At 40.8% G+C, this 22160-nt stretch overlaps 2 protein-coding genes across 2 annotated transcripts; both read left to right on the forward strand.

The window, feature by feature from the left end:
* The first annotated feature begins 7954 nt into the window (after nt 1-7954).
* Nucleotides 7955-8495, forward strand: LOC131995234 (larval cuticle protein 65Ab1-like). The gene is made up of 2 exons (XM_059363550.1): nt 7955-8147; nt 8206-8495. The coding sequence occupies exons 1-2, from the start codon at nt 8017-8019 to the stop codon at nt 8384-8386; spliced, it is 312 nt and encodes a 103-aa protein (XP_059219533.1). The 5' UTR covers nt 7955-8016; the 3' UTR covers nt 8387-8495.
* Nucleotides 8496-17944: 9449 nt separating this feature from the next.
* Nucleotides 17945-19393, forward strand: LOC106093584 (uncharacterized). Its single transcript, XM_013260657.2, has 2 exons — nt 17945-18123; nt 18188-19393. The coding sequence occupies exons 1-2, from the start codon at nt 18002-18004 to the stop codon at nt 18441-18443; spliced, it is 378 nt and encodes a 125-aa protein (XP_013116111.2). The 5' UTR covers nt 17945-18001; the 3' UTR covers nt 18444-19393.
* The last annotated feature ends 2767 nt before the right edge of the window (nt 19394-22160 follow it).

Raw genomic sequence — 22160 nt, forward strand, 5'->3', positions numbered from 1 at the left:
TTTCGGTGTATATTCAAGTTCTAGGCATGCTGTGAAAATTTTGGCCAGACAAGGCGCCAAATAGTCTGCCTCTTTCTGTAGTAACGCCGGAAATATTCCATCAGGTCCGGGTGACTTTCACCATAAATTCCGTAATTAAAAACTTTCGATCAACGTCATTATTCCAAGATTCCGGTGTCTCCGTGAGTCCCGTCGAATCCTGTGGAAAATGGGTTTTAATCAAAAGCCTCAACACGTCCTCCGTTGTCGCTGCTCTCACTCCCATGTCGTCTACTAAAGTTTCAGTTTGGGCATGGGTTTTTAAGAGAAACTTTTTTATCTTGACGGCATCATTTACGCTTTGGAGCTGTTCGCAGAAAAGCGTCCAGGAGGCACGTTTTGCCTTACTGGTAATCTTATTGTATTCCTTGAGCCGTGTGTAATACACATCCCAATAAACTTCCGATTTTTTTACGACGTGCTCTGTTAAAAAGTCTGCGGACCTCTTTCCCAATGTTGCGAATCTCTACGGTCATCCTGGGCTTTTTTTGGGCTGATTTCCTTTCTCGAAGAGGACAACTATCTTCAAAGGACCCCACCAGTGCAGTCGTAATCCTGTTGACATTTTCATCAATGTCTTCCATGCTTGGACAATCTAAATTATCTTGCCCAAGTCTTCTTCTGAGTAGCCTTCCAATATAGTCCCATATAAATAAATCCGCCGTTTTAACCTCTTGAAACCCTAGAAGTCTAATAAATTTTTTCATTTAACTTCTTAAAAATGTTTTATATAGAAACTAGGCATAGGTTAAGCATAATCCATGAAATGTTTGCCCTGACCGAATTTAGTCCATTGACATTGTGTTTTTAATCTTTTTCAGTTTAGGTATTTTGGGTATTATGGCGAAATTTTTTTAAATAACAAGTTCGGGTTACCCAAACATATGTTTGGCGCTATTTTATTCCACTTTTTCTTCGAATTCGTTTTCGTCGCTTTCCTCATCTTTTTAAAAACAAATGAGAGCATGCGAAAATTATTACTCTCTTTGGTCATTATCGTCTCTCCATCTATGCCTCAGTGTTACGGAAGTCGTTGTAAATCCTGTTAACATCATGGCTGCAGTAGCAACAATAACAACATTTTGTGTGTGCACAAATTTTGAACTTGTGGTAGGTAGGTAGGTAGGCAAGTTACGTTGATGGGTTGGGGGGAGAAAAATGTGGGTGGTACTGAACACAGTTGCCTTACCATAAGCTTAATGGCAATTCGAAATTTTTCTGCACAAACTTACACATTAAGAAAAACAATTGTATGTGTTTGCATGTATGTATACGCCAACAGCATATGTATGGTCTCATAGCTGCTGTTGTTGCTGCCCGCTCACCCACTGTGATTGTGATTGTTTGGCTTGTGTTGTGTGGATGAGGTGACTAGGGGGAGAATGTTGTAAGGGGTCCTGCCTACAACTCCCCTATGCAATGGGGGTTGTTTTTTGTTTTGAATTTCTTCACACAATCATAGACGTCATCACCTTTTATGTTGTTGCTTGCTTCGGCATTTGGTTTTGTTTTTGATGGTTTGTGCGTTTATGTTGCCATACGCTTGGTTTCTCTTCTTCTTCTTCTTCTACATTATCATCAGCAACATTGTCGTTGTAGTTCTTCTCTTCTATTTATGTTTTCCGTTGATTTGTGGTTCGTTGTTGTTTTCCGTTCAAGTTTAAAAATATTTGTTTTGTGCCCAACCACAGGATGGATATTTGTGTGAAGGAATGTTCGTTTGTGTGTGTGTGTGTGTGTGTGTGTGTGTGTGTGTGTGTGTGTGTGTGTGTGTGTGTGTGTGTGTGCGGTAGGTTGTTTATTGCTCTATTTTGTAACAATGTGAATGGGTCTCGACTAGTCGCCTTTATAGATTCTGTGGTCGGACTTCAACTTGAGCCATGTTTATGACAAAGTATGTGTGCGAGAGCTCTTGCATATGCGTCAGTGTTAGCTAACGTCTGTTTTGCTTGTCTAACGTGCGATTGGCAGTTTGCAATTTTTTAGCCATATGTTAACCTATTTTTCGTTGCATATTTTAAGGTAAACTTACTTCGGCCACACTTAATTCCAAAAATTCACAACAGGCATCAACCGGAATCCATTGAATAATGAGTGAGTCAGTGACTGAGTGGGAGAGTGAGTGAATGGGTGAGGAACTGATAATTACGCATATCATTTTGTGTACACAAAATGTATTTGTAAATCCATGCATTTATCGAAAACATATGGTAGCCGTTTTGAAGTGATTTAATGATAAGCAGTTGATATCAGATAGTGCTGTCGCATTTGAATTCAGTATTCAAGTGCAAATGGAAGAGCTTCTCTTCACTAGACATAGCCAAGCAGTACATGTTTTTGTAACCTGCCTCATAGGAAGGGGTTATAATCATTTCATTGGCAATATTGCAAAAAGGACTGCGGAGTTTAAGCCCCGAATGGAAACATCTAGCAGGAGTAGGATCAAGCCTGCTCAACTCCGAACCGGACTTGGGCTAAATGCTTCTACTTCAAAAACTCGACTCCATAGCCGATCTAGGCATGTCCGTTCATGTGTCAAAAGCATCTGCTTTCTATGCTGCACAATAACTATTTGAAATAATCATAGGTCGTAGGTTGGGAATTGCAAGTGGGCCATATGGGACTTGGAGTTTAATTTGTGAACCCTCTTTTAAACTAATCATCGAATCAATCTATTTAGTAAACTCAACTTTTTCATCATGGTAAGGTACACAAATGAACAACGCACAGTGGGATGGAACCAAAAAAAAATAGTAAAATATATGCCATCTGCGAACGAGTAGAGATATATATAATTTGGAAAATTTCGAAATATCGAGGTAACTTATGGGGGCTTGGAAAATTTTTAAATATCGAGGTAACTTATGGGGGCTTCCAAAAGGCGCGGGACAACCAAGGGCCTTAAATTTTGCTAACGATTTCACTAATACCTCAGATCTAATCATTCCAAACTTCAAAGAGATATCTCTACCCACACTCACATGCCATATTCCTTACAAGTATTTTGCGTTTTTTTCCCACTGTGCAACGTCTGTAAATCATAAAATTTGACTACTGAAATTTGGAGTCGGTGACCGCTACTTTACGACCAAAATCATCTTCAATGACGAAGCTCATTTTAGGCTTAATGGGTTCGTCAATAATCAAAATATGCGTTACTGGTCAGGTGGAAATCCACATATGCTTTCCGAATCAATTCGTCATCCACAAAAAATAACTGCTTGGCGCGGTTTGCATGCAGGCGGAGTCATTGGGTCATATTACTTTGTCGACCATACCAATTGCCACGTTTTCGTGAATGGACAACGTTACCGCATTGTGTTCACTGATTATTTTTGGCCTGAATTGGAAGATATGGACCTGGACGACATGTGGTTTCAAACGGATGGTGCCACAAGCCATACAGCAAACGTTACAATCGTTTTTTGAAGAGTAAGTTTGATGAGCGTGTTATTTAAAAAAATTGCACAGTAGATTGGCCAACTTGTTCGTGCGATTTAACGCCTCTAGACTATTTTCTTTAAAACTACGTCGAATCATTGGTCTGTGCCAAACGCCGAAAAACTTGGAAATAAGTCCGCGTTTTTTACCAGCTGATCTGACCTTTAAAAATTGTTCTACACATTTGTAGAGGAGAACATAGGCTTTCAAACTTTAATACAGTGTGAGATACATCTAAAGATAATGCGTATCTTTTATCGGATTTGTCTGAAATTTGGAACGAACAGTTTTATTAGACCTATTTACAGCTGTGCTGAATATGGTCCAGATCGCTCAAACTTTAGATGTAGGTTAGGTTTAAGCGGTAGGCTGCCATCAGACTCACTTAGACGTCACTCCTATTGACTTATTACGGATTCTGACTGAGGAGGGATTTTAAGCCGTCTGCTACGTAGACGATCTTATAATTCTTCTATATAGCCCATGAACATTCCACTAAGGAACAGAGGCGAACTTCTCACATATCAATGAGTGCTGTCCGATTTAATTTTAAGCTCAATGATAAGTGGGCTACTTTTTATAGCCGAGTCCGAACGGCGTTTCGCAGTGTGACACCTCTTTGGGGAGAAGTTTATACATGGCAAAGTACCTCACAAATGTAGCCAGCATTAGAGAGGGGATAACCACTGCTAAAATTTTTCTGATGTTCACGCCGGGGTTTAAACCCAGGCGTTCAGCGTCATAGGCGGACATGCTAACCTCTGCTCTATGGTGGCCACCATATAAACTTGGTTAACCCGAAGCCTTTCGGGTCGACGCAGTCTGAGTTAAAGATGTGGGCGACGAACGACGCATGCAACATTGTGGAACAGCAAAACGGTCGGTAGAACGGCGAAAATCCTATGAGGGGATCCAGATCGTGAGAAGACGAGGCTATAACTGAAAGGCATTAAGAAGGAGGTCAGTATAGCTATTGGTACACATAGGACAACGAGCTTACTAATGTAAAATCGGTGCGGCAAGTGATAGCATGTGTAGGGCATGCGGGTAAGATTATGAAACGTTGTAGCATTTTCTTTGTCATTGCCTGGCTCTCGCGTCTAACAGATACCGGCACTTAGGTGGGGACACTATGCCAGACATGAACCATCTTAGGGGAGTGGTATTGAAAAAAATTAAGGATTTTGTAAGTAGCTCGGAATTCCTAACTTAAAATTTTCTTTTTAGAGGTTACTTTATAGTTTTTAGAGCGTGCAACAAGCCGACTACTGGCGTAGGTGTATGTCCATAGTGCCATGGGGCGTATTAATATCTGCAACCTCTTTTCAACCTAACCTAACCTAAACGCAGTTGTTGGAAAGCATAGCAAACCATCTCATGCAAAATTTCAGCCAAAACTGACGATAATTGCGCCTTCTAGTGGCTCAAGAAGTCAAGATTTAATATCAGTTTTTTTGGCAGCTATATCAAAACATGGACCGATATGGCCCATTTACAAACCCAACCGACCTACACTAATTAGAAGTATTCGTGCAAAATTTCAAGCGGCTAACTTTACTCCTTCGCAAGCTAGCGTGATTTTGACTGACAGACGGATGGACGGACATTGCTAGATCGACTTAAAATGTCATGACGATCAAGAGTATATATATCTTATGTATAAAAATTAATTTGTGTTTGTTTGTTTGTTTGTGGGTTTGTAAATTTGTTTGTTCCGTATAGACTCAAAAACGGCTAAACCGATTTCTTTAAAATTTTCACAGATTGTGGGGAGTGGTCCGGAAGGAGCAATAGGCTATATAATTTTTCGATATTGCATTGGGTGCGGACCCTCCCCCTTACCCCGAAAGTACCAGCCAATAATAAAAACAAATTGGGACAATATGGGACTTAAATTAAAGGTATTCAAGAGTAGAATACGATTTCTACATTAAAAATTGAGTCCATATAATTGGTGGCCGCCCCGACCCCAAAAACCCCCCAAATTGGTTTATTGGACGATAATGACAATATGGGGCTCCAATGAAAGGTATTCGCGACTAGATTACGAATATGGTCAGTTAGGAGGTAGGTTGCCCAAAAAGTAATTGCGGATTTTTCATATAGTCGGCGTTGACAAATTTTTTCAACGGCTTGTGACTCTGTAATTGCTTTCTTTCTTCTGTCAGTTATCAGCTGTTACTTTTAGCTTGCTTTAGAAAAAAAGTGCGCGAAATTTTGTTTACATTTCTTTGTTTGGCGTCAATTTTAATATGGAGCCCACAAAGGAGCATTTTCGTCATATTTTACTTTATTATTTCCGTAAAGGAAAAAGAGCGGAGCAGGTTGCTAAAAAGTTACGAGATGTGTATGGTGATAAAGCCTTAAAAGGAAGACAGTGTCAAAATTGGTTTCGCAAATTCCGTTCTGGAGATTTTTCACTTAAAGATGAGCCACGTTCAGGTCGGCCAAATGAAGTTGATGATGACCAAATCAAAGCATTAATCGAATTGGATCGTCATGTAACTGAGCGTGAGATAGGAGAGAAGTTAAATATACCAAAATCAACCGTTCATTATCACATAAAAAGTCTTGGACTGGTGAAGAAGCTTGATATTTGGATTGTTTACAACAACGTTAGTCGAAAACGATCATGGTCCAAGCATGGTGAACCAGCTCAAACCACTTCAAAAGCTGATATCCACCAAAAGAAGGTAATGCTGTCTGTTTGGTGGGATTGGAAGGGTGTGGTATATTTTGTGCTGCTTCCAAGGAACCAAACGATTAATTCGGATGTTTACTGTCAACAATTGGACAAATTGAATACAGCCATCAAGGAGAAGCGACCAGAATTGGTCAATCGTAAAGGTGTCATATTCCACCAGGACAACGCTAGACCGCACACATCTTTGGTCACTCGCCAAAAACTGAGTGAGCTTGGCTGGGAACTTTTGATGCATCCACCATATAGCCCTGACCTTGCACCATCAGACTACCATTTATTTCGATCTTTCTAGAACTCCTTAAATGGTAAAACTTTCGTCAATGATGAGGCTATAAAATCGCACTTGGTTCAGTTTTTTGCAGATAAAGGCCAGAAGTTCTATGAGCGTGGAATACTAAATTTGCCAGGAAGATGGCAAAAGGTTATCGAACAAAATGGCAATTATATATTTGATTAAAGTTCATTCTAAGTTTTATTAAAAATGCATTTACTTTCTTTTAAAAAACCCGCAATTACTTTTTGGGCAACCATAATTTGTTGATGTTGTAGGGGTCGGACCCTCCCCCGTTGCTCCAAAAACGCCACCCAAAATTAAAAGTTGACCGATAGGGACAATATGGGTATCAAATGAAAGATATTGGAGAGTAGAAAACGAATGTGGTATAAAAACTTGGGTTCAAGTATCCAAGGGATAGCCCAAGCCCGAAAACTGCTCCAAATAGACATATTAGACGTATATACCAATATAGGACTCAAATGAAAGGTATTCGGGAGAAGACTACGAATATGACATAAAAAAAGAGGTCCAAGTTCTTATATATAAAAATCAATATGTGTTTGTTTGTAGGTTTGTTTGTTTTTATGTTTGTGTGTTACTTATAAATATTGTAATTAGTATACACCCATCCTATGGTAGAGAACGACCGAACATAGCACATGTTTACTTGTTAATATTTTCTATTGGCCTTATTTGCAGAACTTTAGGATATAAACATAATGAAATTTAATTTTCAAGTATTTCAATTAACCGCAGCATTCTCTAAATAAAAAGATTTCTTAATTATTGTTAATTTTTGGAATATATTGCAAATCATCTACTTTAAGTAACATCGTAAATTCAAGTGGGTTAATAATCGCATATTTTCAACCAGTTTCTGGTTACACAGTTCTTAAATTTATTGCTCGTTTTGTTAACAAGGTATTTATTAGACTGGAACTTATCCAAACACATTTATTCCTTGAAGATATCTTAATGAATGGAATGATTCAAAGATGGGTGAAGTAGTTCCGTTTTTAATAGAAATAGTCACCAACGAAGCATAAATGCTTAGATGAGATGAAAAGGATTTGCACCTGCAATCATGAATAAATTGTAGACTATTTCAGTAAATTGTAATATCCAGTGGTGGTGGGTATACAGAACCTCATGATGACGGACACCTACTAAGCCCCAGTCTAATATTCAGCATTTTTAATGAATTAAATATTTTTTTTCTAAAAACGTTATTATCCATTTCTAACTGATTGAATATATGAGATTATTAACCCATCAAAAATCAAATCGTATAACGATATTTATTTACCAACGAAAATGCATGCCCAAATACATTTCTCAAAAATAATCAATAAATTCTGAATGACAATAAAAAAAGTTTTGGTTAAGGCTAATGCATATAATTCACAATCAACTAATTAGAACAAATTCCAGAAAGTGAATAATTTAACACCTAGAAACTGGAATGAAACGAACGATTAAGTATAAAACAGATGGTTTTTCTTGAACTCAATATCCACAAAGTCTCGAACTTTCACAGGAGCAGTATCATCAAAAAATGAAATTCCTCATTGTTTTAGTTGCCCTTGTTGCCTTGGCAGTGGCTGCTCCCACTCCCGATGAGCATGATGAACACGCCGATATTGTGAAGCTCAATTCGAAAGTTGATCATCACAACTATGCATGGGAGTAAGTATTTCGGAAGCAACTTGTTCTCAAATCTACTCACTTTCTTTTCTTACTGCAGCGCCGAGACCAGCAATGGCATTCATCAAGAAGAACATGGCGAGGTCAAGGATTATGGCAAGGATCATGCCATTCTTGTTCATGGCTCTTACTCCTGGAAGGATCATCATGATGGTAAAACCCATACCGTTACCTACTATGCCGATGATCATGGCTACCATCCCAAAGTAGAACATAACTAAGATGTATGATGTTTATCCATCCGCAGTGGACCACAGCAGCAAATTATGCAAAAAAATTGCATTCAATGAAAATGTAAAAAAAAAAATAATGAAAATACAAAAAATTTTAGTCAAATTTACTTAAAAAGAAATGTATTTCCTTATAAGAACTAAGTGATGGGACTACTAACAATTTTAATCAAATAAAATATGCGGAACGAACAAGCAAGTAAGCACAAGCAGGAGGTGTCCCGCTTGCACAGATCCAAACACGATCACGATAGATGCATGCAGCGGATGAACCAAAGGAAATGGACAACGGTGGCGCTCGCAGATCTTTAGAAGTTTCACCATCAATAAAAAACACGGCTTAAAGGGTCACCGGCAGCCCCAGTACTCTAACTCCTTCGCACGTGCCTCTTCCCTACGGCGTCCCACCATACCAGTGCTCCATAGGCCAGTACTGGTCTCACAATGGCTCTATGCATCCAAAAATCATTTTGGGAGTCACCCCCCACTTCCTACCGAACATCCTCCTGCAAGAGTAAAAAGCGCACAGTGCCTTACGGCTTCTTTCCTCGGTGTTCCTCTTACAGGACAGTTTCGAATCGAGGACTATGCCTAGGTACTTAGCCTCCTTCAACAGTCGCAGGGTGACCCCGTCAAAGGACGGGAGTCTGAACTCCGGTATCTTATATCTACGCGTAAAGAGCACCAGCTCCGTCTTCCCTAGGTTGGTCCTCAACCCATTTCTGGTAGCCCATTGCGGCAACCTCCCCAGTGACCCTTCCATGATCTCGCTGATCGTCGACAGAAACTTGCTTCGATGCAGCAGCACGACGTCGTCCGCATAAGCGATAATCCTCGTGCCGTCCCCACCGAGATCCATCAGGATTTCATTAATCACGAGGTTCCACAGTATCGGTGAGAACACCCCTTCTTGGGCATTCCCACCTTCTGACCACACAATCTCCCAGGTTTGCATTAATAATCCTGCCATAAAGAATATTATTTGTCTGTTGGGAGATTAAGGGAAGAATCCCCACTTATCCCAATCCCCAATCATTGAAAGCCAGCTCAATATTCAATAAAGCCGCCAAAGTTTAATCCTTCTGTCGAAGAGACGTCTCGACCTCCTGTTCCATCTCCTGGCCGTCTCCACCGTCCTGCCTTTGAGAAATGCGGGTTGTGTCCCACTGAAGTTCTCCGGCGTCAGCCCCTTTTCACCCTGAGGTCAATCCGTCTCGCCAGTGTTTTCAGCAAAAACGATGACAGACTAATAGGCCTATAATCCTTCGTCGTACTGTGGTTTATTCTTCCCGCCTTGGGGATAAAAACCACCTTGACTTCCCCCCATGCCCTCGGTGTGTAAGACCATGTCAGACTCTCCCTGAAGATCTGCTCATGCCATGGCTGAGTGACTCCATGGGACTCCTGCAGCAGAGCCGGGATAATTCTGTTAGGACCGGCCGACTTAAATGGCCAGAAAGTGCGGACGGCCCACGCCATCTTCTCCTCGTCCACGATGTCCCTGATGAGATCATCCGTTAAGGCCACATATGTAGGTATTGCGGTGTCCTGATCGCCGACCTCTTCCTGGCCCCCCTGGGAAATGAGCCCCCATCGGGAGTTCTACCGTCTCCTGCCCACTCTCAGTGTAAGTCCCCCCCTCCCCCCTCAGGGATCTAGGCGTGATGGGATCCTTCGAGAGCACTTTGCTCAACCTAGATGCCTCACTAGTGTTTTCCAATTCCCCACAAAATTTCGCTCAGGAATTCTCCTTCGCCTTTCTCGTCTCCTTTTTGAACAAGCCAAGGGCGTCACGACACTCGTCCCAGCCCTCTGCAGTGTTCTCCCTCTTGGCCTTGTTAAAAATTCTTCTGCTCTCCCTCCTGAGAAGGTGCTCAGGACCGGTGATCGGTGACCACTATAACTGGCTGGTTTTGCGAGGCGGTACTCATTCGGGAAATGCCATCAAAAAGGCTTCATTCAGGCATCCCGTGACATAATGGACTGCGGTCTGCAGTTCCCTTACGTCCTCCAGAGGCACCCTATGGGGTCCCAATTTTTGCATCTGTTCCATGAACTTCTTCCAATCGGTCCTCCTCGGGTTTCTGTATGGCACCCTCCTCCCCCTCTTGTGGTCGACCCGAAAACATCCTAAAGTGATCCGAAAAGGAGCACTCGGTGGAAACGTTCCATTACAACACCTTCACTAAGTCACTACTCGTCACAAGCGTTATATCTATAATCTGTTGCCTGATTCAGTTGTAACAGGGGCGTTTCCCCTATAGCATTCAACTAGGCCCGTGGATAGGGGTTTTTGGGGTTGGGGCGGCCCCCAGTTACTTTGACCCAATTTTTAATATGAAATTCTTACTCAACTTCTGAATACCTTTCATTTGAGTCCCATATTGTTCCGATCGGTACACTTTTATTTTTGGCTAGTACTTTTGGGGTAAGGGGGAGGGTCCGCCCCCCTTCCGATATCAAAAAAAGTATATAGCCTATGTTTCCTTCCAGACCAACCTGCCTAATCTGTGAAAATTTCAACGTAATCGGCTTAGCCGTTTTTAAGTCTTTACGGAACAAACAAACACAAATTGATTTTTATGTATAAGAACAAGATATATCGCAAAAACGTGTGCACGGTGTTATCACGACAGTAACTACGTTTTACACCTATCACACTAGATGTTATTTTTCACCGAAGTGTTCCTTACTGTAGTGACAGACTTATTTCCCACAGGCTTCCAAATGCTTCCATGGTATACAATAATCATTTCTGCTTTTTTTGGAAGTTATATTGATGGCAACGAACACTAGTCAACGACAACGGCTCTCCCAGTTAATCTGTGTTTCCAGGTTCGAATCCCGGTCGTGCTCTGATAAATTTTTCTTTTCAAGTTTTTTGCCTGTTAGGCGAAGATAATCTATTACACAATTCTCCGTTCGATTCTTTTTCGAGATCGACGATTTTTACAATGGAAAAGAAAATGAAGAGATCATCACATCATCCGAATTTGAAACGTATAATCCGAATTTCAAACGGAATTCTGAATTCCAAATAAAATATCAAAATTTGAAATGGAATTCCTGAATTTCAATTACTGTTTTCTGAATTATGTTTGAAAATGGTGTTGATAATACATTTTGCTGTAATTACTTACAACTTCTAAAGTAGATTCATTTAATCACCTATATTCCATACTAAATAGGCTCTAAACAAAAGAATACTCAATTCGCTATAAAATGTATTATTCCAATAGTAATTATTTATAAACCAGTTAATATCAATTACTACATAAAGCGAAAGCGATTATTTGTCTTCCGAAATTAACAATAGAAATAAAATCAAATAAAACTGTAAGCTCAATGCATGCCAACGCCTATGTTAAATCAATTGCTAATAAACCGAAATCAATTAATTAGCAGAAGCTCTTTGTGATAACAATAAGTTGAATTTCAAAATTCCCAAAATGCCTAGAAAAACCAATAATCTCTGAAGTACAGGGTTTACGGACTAATATAAAATGACTACTGCTTTGTTCCAAAGTTCATACGGAACCAAAGTAACTATACTTCGGAAAATTAAAAGATAAAATCCGCTTTGCCTATATAGGTTTATTTAACATAGCCTTAGCTGCTCCCTTTCCTCATGAACATGCCGATAATGTGAAGATTCACTCAAAACCTGATCAAATAAAACTGTGAATGGGAGTAAGTCTTGGTTGTGCAACTCCTCAGAACTCACATACTTATCCACGAATACCAAATTTTAATCCTAGTATCGAGACTAGCAATGATAATCATGAACATAAAAAGGGTCAAGTGATGTCTAATGAAAAAGAACATACCAGTCCTGAAAAACAATCTTGATGGTATAGTTCATAATGTCATTTATTATTATGCCAATGATCATAGTTTCCATTCCACAGTAGAACATCATTAAGCAAGATTTAATTACCTAAAACAACAACAAAAGCAAATTAAATATAATGACTGCAATGAAATACTTGCAATTGAAGTAATAAAAGAAACAAAATTTAATGATTGGTTTTAACAAATTTTATATATAAACTAGCTGACCCGGGCCCGCTCCGCTGCGCCTTCTTTTACTTTATATGGAACAAAAGTTTCCTTGGAATATTTATTTTCGACAATTAAAGAGCTTTTAGTGAAATACCATGCTACGAAAATAGTATATCGCTTGGCTAAGAAGTTAAACAATATAAGTGCCTTTATCTGAATATATGATCTTTATTGGTCAACGAATTTAAGTTTGGATGTAAGGTGTACCCTATTCTTAAAATACTTTATTTCAGCCCGATATTCTCAAGTTGTCTGATTTAGGGGTGTTTTCGGGGGTGAAGTTGTCCTCCAGATACTTGGCCCCAAAAAAATATCAGCATCGTGATCTTCTTTTAAATACCATTTATTTAAACTCCATATTGTCATTGGTTTTGAGGGGAGTTTTCAGGATGAGGCGTCCCCCAAACATATGACCCCAAAATAGGTTATCAAATTCGTTTTCTAATCTCAAATACCTTTCATTTGAGCCACGTATTGACATGGTCGAAAAATTTTTACACGTTGGGCGGTGTTTTGGGGAAGGAGTGATGCCCTAAATGTATGGTCCTTCATTTGGATATCAAATTCGTATTCTACACCCAAATAACTTTATTTGAGCCCCATATTGCGATGGTCAGTAAAAAATTGCTGTTTGGGGGGTATTTTGGGAAAGGGGTAGACCCCCAGAAAATTGGTCCGAAAGTGGGTATCAATTCTTGCTCTACCCCACAATACCTTTCATTTAAACTCCACATTGACATGGTCGGTAAATATGCACGATTTTGGGGTGTTTTGTGGATTGGGATGGTCCCCCAAACGCTAAGCCCGGAAAATATATCAGCAACGTGCTCTATTCTCATATATCTATATTTCATTTATTTGAACCGCATATTGTCATTGCCCTCAAAATTGGATATCAAATTCGTTTTCTAATCTCATTTTAACTCTTTATTGCAAAAGTCAGCAAATATTTTCGGTTTGGGGTATTGGCCCTAAAAACTATAAATATTAAGCTCTACTCTCTTTAGGACCCCAATTTTGTCTTGGTGAGAAAATACGTCCTTTTTGGGGGTTGCTATGGTGGTGGGACATCCGCTAGACAGTTGGTCCCTAATGTTGATATCAGATACGTGGTCTACTCCCAAATATCTTTAATTTGAGCCTCATATTTTCATTGTCGGCAATCATGACCGGCTTAGGGGGTGTTTTGGGGGATGGGCGGCCATGGGACAGTGAGTTGGCCTTGAAAATATATATCGGATTCGTGTTCTACTCTAAAAACGCTCTTATTTGAGCCTCATATAGCAAAAGTCAACAAATACTTCATATTTAGGTGGTGTTGTGGGGATGGGGTGGCCCAATAGACACTTTTCCCGAATATTGATATCACATTCGTGCCTTACTCCCAAAGACATTTCATTTGAGCCCCATATTGCTAGGATCGTAAATTTTTCCCCTTTGGGGGATGTTTTTGGGGAAAGGCGGCCCCCAAACTCTTGGTCCCATATTTGGATATCAGATTCGTAATCTACATTCAAAAACCTTTTATTTAAGCCCCATATTCCCATGGTCAGTTAGTAAGTCCTGTTTGGATCGTATTTTGGGGGAGGGGTGGACCCCCAGAAACGTGGTCCCACATTTGGATATCAGATTCGTATTCTACTCGCAAATACCTTTAATTTGAATCCCATATTGGCATGGTGGGTAAATATGTCGGATTTAAGGGTGTTTTGGAGCTTGGGGTGGTCCCCCTAGCAATTTGGTCGACAATTGGATATCAGATACGTTTTCTTATCCCAAATACCTTTCATTTGAGTCCCATATTGTCGTGTTTGGTCTAAACATATATTTGGTAGGTTTTTGCGATTTTCGCTTAAATCGCACCACCTATCTCCGAGATCAGGCGTTTCTGCCTCGCACTCGACCTCAAGGTTCATCGCAGGTATCCGATCGGAAACCTCTTCCCTTTTTTCCAGGTTTCCTATCATCGGCTCGATTATACCGCGATAGTGTGAGATTCTCCCATCGCCTTAAGTCTCATAGCCGCAGTGGCTGCCTAACACATAATCTGTATGTTAATAGGTCGGATAGCTTGAATAGTCTCAAGTGCCCTAAAGGGCGCGGGGGCCTCATCGCTACGCGTATCCCAAGACAACATGTTCTCTAAACCTGTTGAATGGTCCTTATATTACACATTTTCTCCATAGCAGTCCACCAAACTAAGTCTTAAGTAAGTATTTGTCTAATCACGCTCCTGTAGAGCCAGTGGGCAAAAAAATTGTAGCCACGTCAATTATAATTCGGTCATGAGAGCGCTAAGTCACCCGGACCTGATGGAATATTTCCGGCATTGCTACAGAAAGAGTCGAAGGCGTCCCATTTGGCCGCTATTTTCACGTGCCTAAGACTTGCAGAAAGCAAGGGCGCTATTTATACCCAAGCCCGGCAAGACAATTATGCGCCACCAAAGGCCTATAAGCTCAACGCCCATTCTACTCCAAACCATCGAACGTTGGAAGTGCTCAAACACAAACAGCATGCCTATAACCCTGTTTACACTGCTCTTTAAATCTTATAAAATCAGCTGACGCATTAAATCCGAATTTATTGAGCAGTGTAAACAGGGTTTATGTCAAAGGAAGGTCGTTTGAGACTGCCATATACGTGGTTGTGCATAAAATTAAACAATCTTGCGATGACAAGACGTACACATTGATGCCAAGACGATGCCATGGTGCAGTAAAGGAGAGCAAAAGATTTGGCAATGCAGGCCAGGGGAATGCCGTCGATAAACTACCTTAACCCAAAGTCCTTCGGGGGGACGCAGACTAAGTTAGGGTCGTAGGCGACGAAAGCGCATATAACACAATGGAACAGCGAAACGGTCGGTAGGACATCGAAAATCTTATGGGGAGATCCGGATCGTAAAACGACAAGGCTATTACAGAATGGAAGTAAGAAGGTGGTCAGTATAGCTTTCAGTATCATAACGGGACACATAGGACTTCGAGCTCACATGTGCAGAATAGGTGCAGTAAGTGATAGTATGTGGTATGATGAGACTATGCACAGTGAGAGAAAATGGATTAAAAAACTTGTAAAAAATATGCTGTGCGAGAATGGGTAAAGATATCACTTTTAAATACGGATTGGTTAGAGCTGAGATGCTATCGGAATCGTGTGCAAAATTTCAAAGCCCTAGGTGGTCCGGACAGCTCCAGCAGGCCACTAAATTTGGACACCTCGGCATTTCGAAAAATTTTTCGGGCTGACAAATCTTCATTTATGTAACAGCTGGATAGTGCTAAAAAATCCCTACAAAAAAATCAGCTTGAGGTATACAATTTTTATTATTTTTTTTGAAGGTTAAGTTCGAAGATGGGCTATATCGGACTATATCTCCATATAGCCCCGATATAGACCGATCTGCCGATTTTGGGTCTTAGGCCCATAAAAGCCACATTTATTATCCGATTTTGCTAAAATTTAATACAGTGAATTGTGTTAGACCCTTCGACATCCTTCCTTAATTTGTCCCAGATCGGTCCAGATTTGGATATAGCTGCCATATAGACCGATCCGCCGATTTAGGGTCTTAGGTCCATAAAAGCCACATTTATTACACAATATTGCTGAAATTTCGGGCAGTGAGTTGTGTTAGGCTCTTTGACATACTTCTGCAATTTGGCCCAGATTGGTCCAGATTAGGATATAGCTGTCATATAGACCGATATTTCTCTATAAAGTTTAGGGCCCATCAAAGGGCATTTTTTGTCTGATTTCGCCGAAATTTGGGACCGTGAATTGCATTAGGCTCTTCAACAACTTTCTGTAATTTGGCCCAGATCGGTCCAAATTTGGATATAGCTGTCATATAGACCGATCTCTCGATTTAAGGTTTTGCTGCCATAAAAGGCGCATTTTTTGTCTGATTTCGCCGAAATTTGGGACAGTGATTTGCATTAGACTCTTCAACAACGTTCTGCAATTTGGCTCAGATTTGGATATAGCTGTCATATAGACCGATCTCTCGATTTAAGGTTTTGGACCCATAAAAGCGCATTTTTGTACGATTTCGCCGAAACTTGTGACAGTGAGTTGTGTTAGGCCCTTCAATAGCTCTCTTCGATTTGGCCCAGATCAGTCCAGATTTGGATTTAGCTGCCATATAGACCGATCTCTCGATTTTAAGTGTTGGTCCCATAAAAAGCACACTTATTCAAAAAATGCTTATCGCTGAAATTTGACACAGTGACTTATGTTAGGCTTTTCGACATCCGTGTCGTATATGCTTAGATCGATTATTTGGATATGGCTACCAAAAATACCAATATTTTGTTCTCCAAAACTAAACAATGACTTGTACTTATTAGATTTCACAATATCCGTGTCGAATTTAGTGCAAACCGGACAATATCTCGATAAAGCTGCTATGGCGGCATAAATGATGCATTTTTCAGCGGATTATGACGAAAGGTGGTTTACATATATACCCGAGATGGTGGGTATTCAAAGTTCGGCCCGGCCGAACTTAACGCCTTCTTACTTGCTTTTACTTCATATTTAGAGCACGTTTGAAGTAAAAAAAAAAAAACATATGCCCAATTTGGAAATCTGGGCTTGCAAATTTTTTTTTGCACCTAACAATATTTGTAACCTCTAGAGCAAATTTACAAAAAAAAAAATACCGATTTCGACACCATTTTTGACCAAAAGCGGTATTTTGGGGATTTTTGGATACTAAAGTTCGGACAGTATTTAATTTTGGTTCCTTAAGGATACTTTTATCTGCAAAGTTCCAGTTTTTCCTGTATTTCCTGTTTTTACACACAATTCATTTTCCACATTCGTGCTTCTTACATTCATTCCAAAAATAAAGGAAAAATTGCATTTTTCTGAATACGAAAATTCACATTGAAAACAATTCTAAGAAAAAAAAACAAATAGAGACATCTATGTAAATCTTTTTGAACTTTGCAGATAAAAGTGTTCCTCAAAAACCAAAAATAAAATCTGTCCTATTTTTTTTACAAACTTTAAGCTAACTTTATTGGAAATTAAAGCCACACATAGAAAAATTCACTGACTATGGGATATCCTATCACCTTTATACAGGATCATGTATCAGAAAGCGCACACTCAATTCATTCTAGCGTGCAAACAAAGAAACATTTCGCCAAAAGCGAAACGTAGAAAAGCCTAATTAAAAAGCAATTGATTCAAATATAGGTCTATTCACCTTTCCCAAATAGAAATAATTTCGAATTGGTTAACTGCCTACCAAGCTTCAAAAAATGCCAATACACTCACCCCAAGGCTAGGTCATTAAATTCATATTCTTCTTCTTAAAATAAATAGATGTAAATATTCAACATCGTTTGCCAATAATTTGCAATTAATATTTTCCAACAATTTCTATGCAGTAACCTGATTGTATCGAAAAATATTTAGAAACTGAATTAAATTGAAAAGTATAAAACAGTCGAAATGCTATAGCACAGCATCCATTAAATCCACAAGATCCCAGTGGGAAACAACACAAAAACTTCATAAAATTTAATCAGAATGAAATTCCTAATTGTCTTGATTGCCTTGTTTGCCGTAGCCTTGGCTGCTCCCCATGAGCATGAAGATGCTGATATTGTGAAACTCCATTCGCAACCGGACAACAAACACTACAATTGGGAGTAAGTATTCATTGTTGAAATTTACACAGGTGAAGTGTAATCATACTGACTTTCTCTCATTCAGCTTGGAGACCTCCAATGGCATTCATCAACATGAAGAGGGAGAAGTAAAAGATTATGAGAAGGATCATGCCATTTGTGGTGTGCGCCGAATAATGGCGCTACAGCGCCACCTGGTTGTGACTTGCCTTACTCCAGCGACACCTACTGGCTATGGTTGGCCCTCATCAGGGAGAGGGAGACAACCAGCTGACACCAACCTGTCATTATGGCTGCCCCCATATGTTTTGTTGGTGCCGGCTGGAAGACCAACTTCATGATGGAGACCAACCAAAGCCAAGCTGGCTAGAGTCCCCAAGATGAAGCGTTCTTTTTGGTTATGGACAGCAAGCTTACCGGAGGTGGAGTGAGACCCAAGTGGAAATAAATAAAGAAAAAGACAGGAACGTAAAAACCTGTAAGGGAAGAAAACACTAAACACCTGAAAAGAAAACGATACCTGAAAAGAGAAAAAAAAACATTAACCTGAAAAGAAAGGAAAATAAAGTTATCTGTAAATAAATAAGATAAAACGAAGAAAGTAAATACTTAAAAAACCCAAAACTCCACCTCCACTGTCCCGACGTTGGAACATCAGCCAACCAGGCGATAACAGCACAGCGTTGGTCAGCCGACAACGCCAAAGGTACCCTCTATCAGAGCCCTTTTCCCATACATAAAACAGGACAATACGCTTGACTTAGACGGACGGACAGACAGCTACCTGACACAAAACTTCTGAAAATAAAGGTTTTTAAATAAGGAAACCATTATAGAAAAGTTGTTGAGGCAGGGCTGACATCATTTCTTGTATTTTATTTAGCGCCAGGAAATTAGGAAGCGCCCTTTCAGCTTAGGTTGAGCGCACCCATAGGCCAGGAAGGTTTCAGTAAAAGGTACGTGGGGGCCCTTGCTCCATCATAGATGTCCACCTTGTTTTAGCGTTGACCAACAACATCCTATAAAAGAAAGCAATACAACTTTTATTTAAAGAACACCTACATAAGACTACAGCAACATTATACTTACCATCAGACGGACGGACAGGAAATAGGGTAGACGACAAGCAGGGTCGGTACCATTGCAGGACTGGTGCTACAGCTAGGCAATCCCAGCTCCGACATCAAGGCCATCACTAGGCGAGACCAGAAAGAAGATTCGATGACCCATATTGCTGGAAGGAAGAAGAGAGAAAAGAAAACGAATTAAATGCTGAACTGAAAGCATTTTCTTTTATATATATATATATAATTTTTTTTTTTTCATTGAATTTAGGACATGAAATTTTGAATCAACCTATATTTTAAATTGATTTTTGAATTGCTTCATTCGATCTTCCTATTTGTTTTTTTTTGTTTATTTATTTAATCATCATTATAATGATTTGTTAGAATTTAGCTACTGCGAAAATGCAATAAAGCCAAAACTGGAATTTTATAACGTTTTAACATGAAATAGTTCAGTTTTATCTTATGAATATGGAAGGCTAAAAAGCAGGTAAGAAAAAGGGTAGCTCAAACTTACCGGTCCAGGACAAACAGGTGTATTTGGGGTGTCCTCATAGATTATGACGCAAGAGGGCACCATGGTGGGGTGGGTGCGTCCAGACACCAGCTGAATGCTAAGTGGTGTCAACATGGTAGTGTGTGTCTGTCTAGTATTGTTCATGGTTGTTGTGTAGGTATCAGTGTCCCTCCATCAGCTGGTTGATTTTTGTTTTTTTGTCACCTGCTTTGGAGGAGGTGAACTGGCAAGAACCGCGCCCTTTTCGACTGAGCCACAGCCGGTGCTCGAACGCCAGCAGCCAGCGCCCGTCAGTTCATTTCCTCCCCTCCAAGCAAAGCAGGGTTCCTTCGGGAGCTCGACAAGAGTGGCGCCCGCAACATGGGGCCCGAGAATTCGGGTGACCGTTTCATTTTTTTTTTTATAGTGGCTGTTACGATGTGTCCTTTGTGAGTGTACTTGTGTGTCTCGACAGTTAATGTTTTAATACAACATTGGTCGCAAGCCCCAAGGAAAGCGAAGAATATAATTGTGACAGAGTTTCCTGCCCATTGCTTATGTGCGACACTGAGTCTGTAGTAGGCAGTATGTATGGATGGCCTTCGACATAGCCTTGTGGCCATAGAGATGGAACAGGAAACATCCATTTCATTCAATAGCACTGCAATAGCCCAATTTGTGTTTGCCAGTCCTCTCTTCAGGACAATAGACCGGCTCTCCTGTTGAGTCCGGCAAGTAGGGACGTTGTTTCACGCCGATTAGCCGACAGGCTGGTTTGTTGGCAAACACAAACCCAGTCTTTTCAATTTCCTGATACCGAGATGTTAACCTATAAGAAGAAGACAGATTCAGAATTTATTTGGAGATTTCTGTTTTATGTTTGTTTGCACATACTACCATGTTTTTTGTTTGTCCTGGATGATATGAGGGAGAGCTACCATTTTTCTTTATAAATTGAATTGTTGTTAGTAACACATAGTTTTTACAGGATCTGGTAATCCGATTACCTGTAGGAATTTAAAGAAGCAGAGAATTTATTTAGTTGTAATTTTTGAAGTAACATTTAGGGTTAGATGGTGAATACAAGAGCGAATAGTTATTCGAGCGCAACTACTCTTGCAAACGGCGAAGCGATGGCAACAACAACAACCATAACCACGACGGTCCCGTCAGCAACGGTGTCAACCACAACAACAGCCATGGCTCCCATGATGGTAACTTCCGCGGTGGCGACTCCAGCTCCATCCGAAACGAACACCTCTGGCTCTTCTTTGGGTCAGTCAACTCCCGAAACACCGAATTTCAGCAGCATAACAGCGCGAACAATCCAGCGGGAACGACGAGAACAGGGAGACCAAGCAGGAACTGGTCAAGAGCACGCCACTGTGTGTCAAGAGAGTCAAGCAGACGCGCAGCTCAACGCAGTTATAAACTCTGCAATTGGTGTGGGGCAGATGGAGCTTGTAAGGCTTTTGGATGAAAGGCTGCGGTTGTTAGTTCCGCAGTTGGTCCATCAAACATTGGAAGGAACCCGAGGTCCTACCATGCAGGGTTTTGACCAGCGAGCGAACCGAGAAATACAGGCGAGTGATCAACAACCAATCGGACTGGCGGCAACGCATGTAGTCCTCACAGAAAGACCGCATCTACCACCTGTAGGTCATGCAAGGCAAGCCTGTCAGATAACGCCACATCCACAAAGCGCCCAGCCAGTGCAACAACGCCAATATGGCACAGCGGCAGAGAGTCAATGGCCAGTGTTTTCAGCTCACCAGCGAGGACAACCAGCAGCTGAAATGGAATATGGTGGAGATTACCAGTACAGCCAGCCACCAATCCAGTCACATCCAGCAGCAGCTCATATGTCTCCCGGCCGATTCCAAGCACCTGAGTATCCACACGCGCCAATGCGCGCAAGCCCGAGGAAAGTGGACATAGAGAAATGGAGGCTGAAGTTCGATGGAACTTCAAAATCGATAACGGCCGAAGATTTTATGTTCCGGCTCGAGCAGCTCCGTCAAGATTTTGCATGTGATTGGGATGAAGTGCTGGTAAAGTTTCCCCAGCTCTTGGATGGCCCTGCTGAAGACTGGTACTGGATGCAGCGAAGACTAGGACGCATCAAGAGCTTCCCTGATTTGAAAGAGGCCTTTCTCAGCCAGTTCCGCAAATTCGAAAGCGATTTTGACGTGCAGCGGAAAATGATGGATCGTCGACAGGCACCGCATGAGTCGTTCGAAGATTTTTACAACGCCGTGCTACGATTGCGGAACCAGCAGCGAGAGCCTCTACAAGAGCAAATGCTGGTAGAAATGATGAAGGGGAATCTGAAATCATCATTAGCAGCCCTGGTTTTCCCTATACGCATGTTTGGCCTACAACATTTTAGAGAGGAATGCCGCAAAGCAGAGCTTCTGCTAACTAACCAAAGGCAGGCGGCCATGGCGCATCGGCAACAGTTTGCTCCTCGAGTGAGTGAGTTAGAATATGAAGAA

Source organism: Stomoxys calcitrans, chromosome 2 (genome assembly GCF_963082655.1).
Source record: "Stomoxys calcitrans chromosome 2, idStoCalc2.1, whole genome shotgun sequence".
In the NCBI taxonomy this organism is placed as follows: domain Eukaryota; kingdom Metazoa; phylum Arthropoda; class Insecta; order Diptera; family Muscidae; genus Stomoxys; species Stomoxys calcitrans.

Coding starts and splice junctions, on each gene's coding strand:
- LOC131995234 (XM_059363550.1), top strand. CDS start 8,017: ATGAAATTCCTCATTGTTTTAGTTGCCCTTGTTGCCTTGGCAGTGGCT. Junction 8,148..8,205: donor CATCACAACTATGCATGGGA/GTAAGTATTTCG, acceptor TTCTTACTGCAG/CGCCGAGACCAGCAATGGCA.
- LOC106093584 (XM_013260657.2), top strand. CDS start 18,002: ATGAAATTCCTAATTGTCTTGATTGCCTTGTTTGCCGTAGCCTTGGCT. Junction 18,124..18,187: donor AACAAACACTACAATTGGGA/GTAAGTATTCAT, acceptor TCTCTCATTCAG/CTTGGAGACCTCCAATGGCA.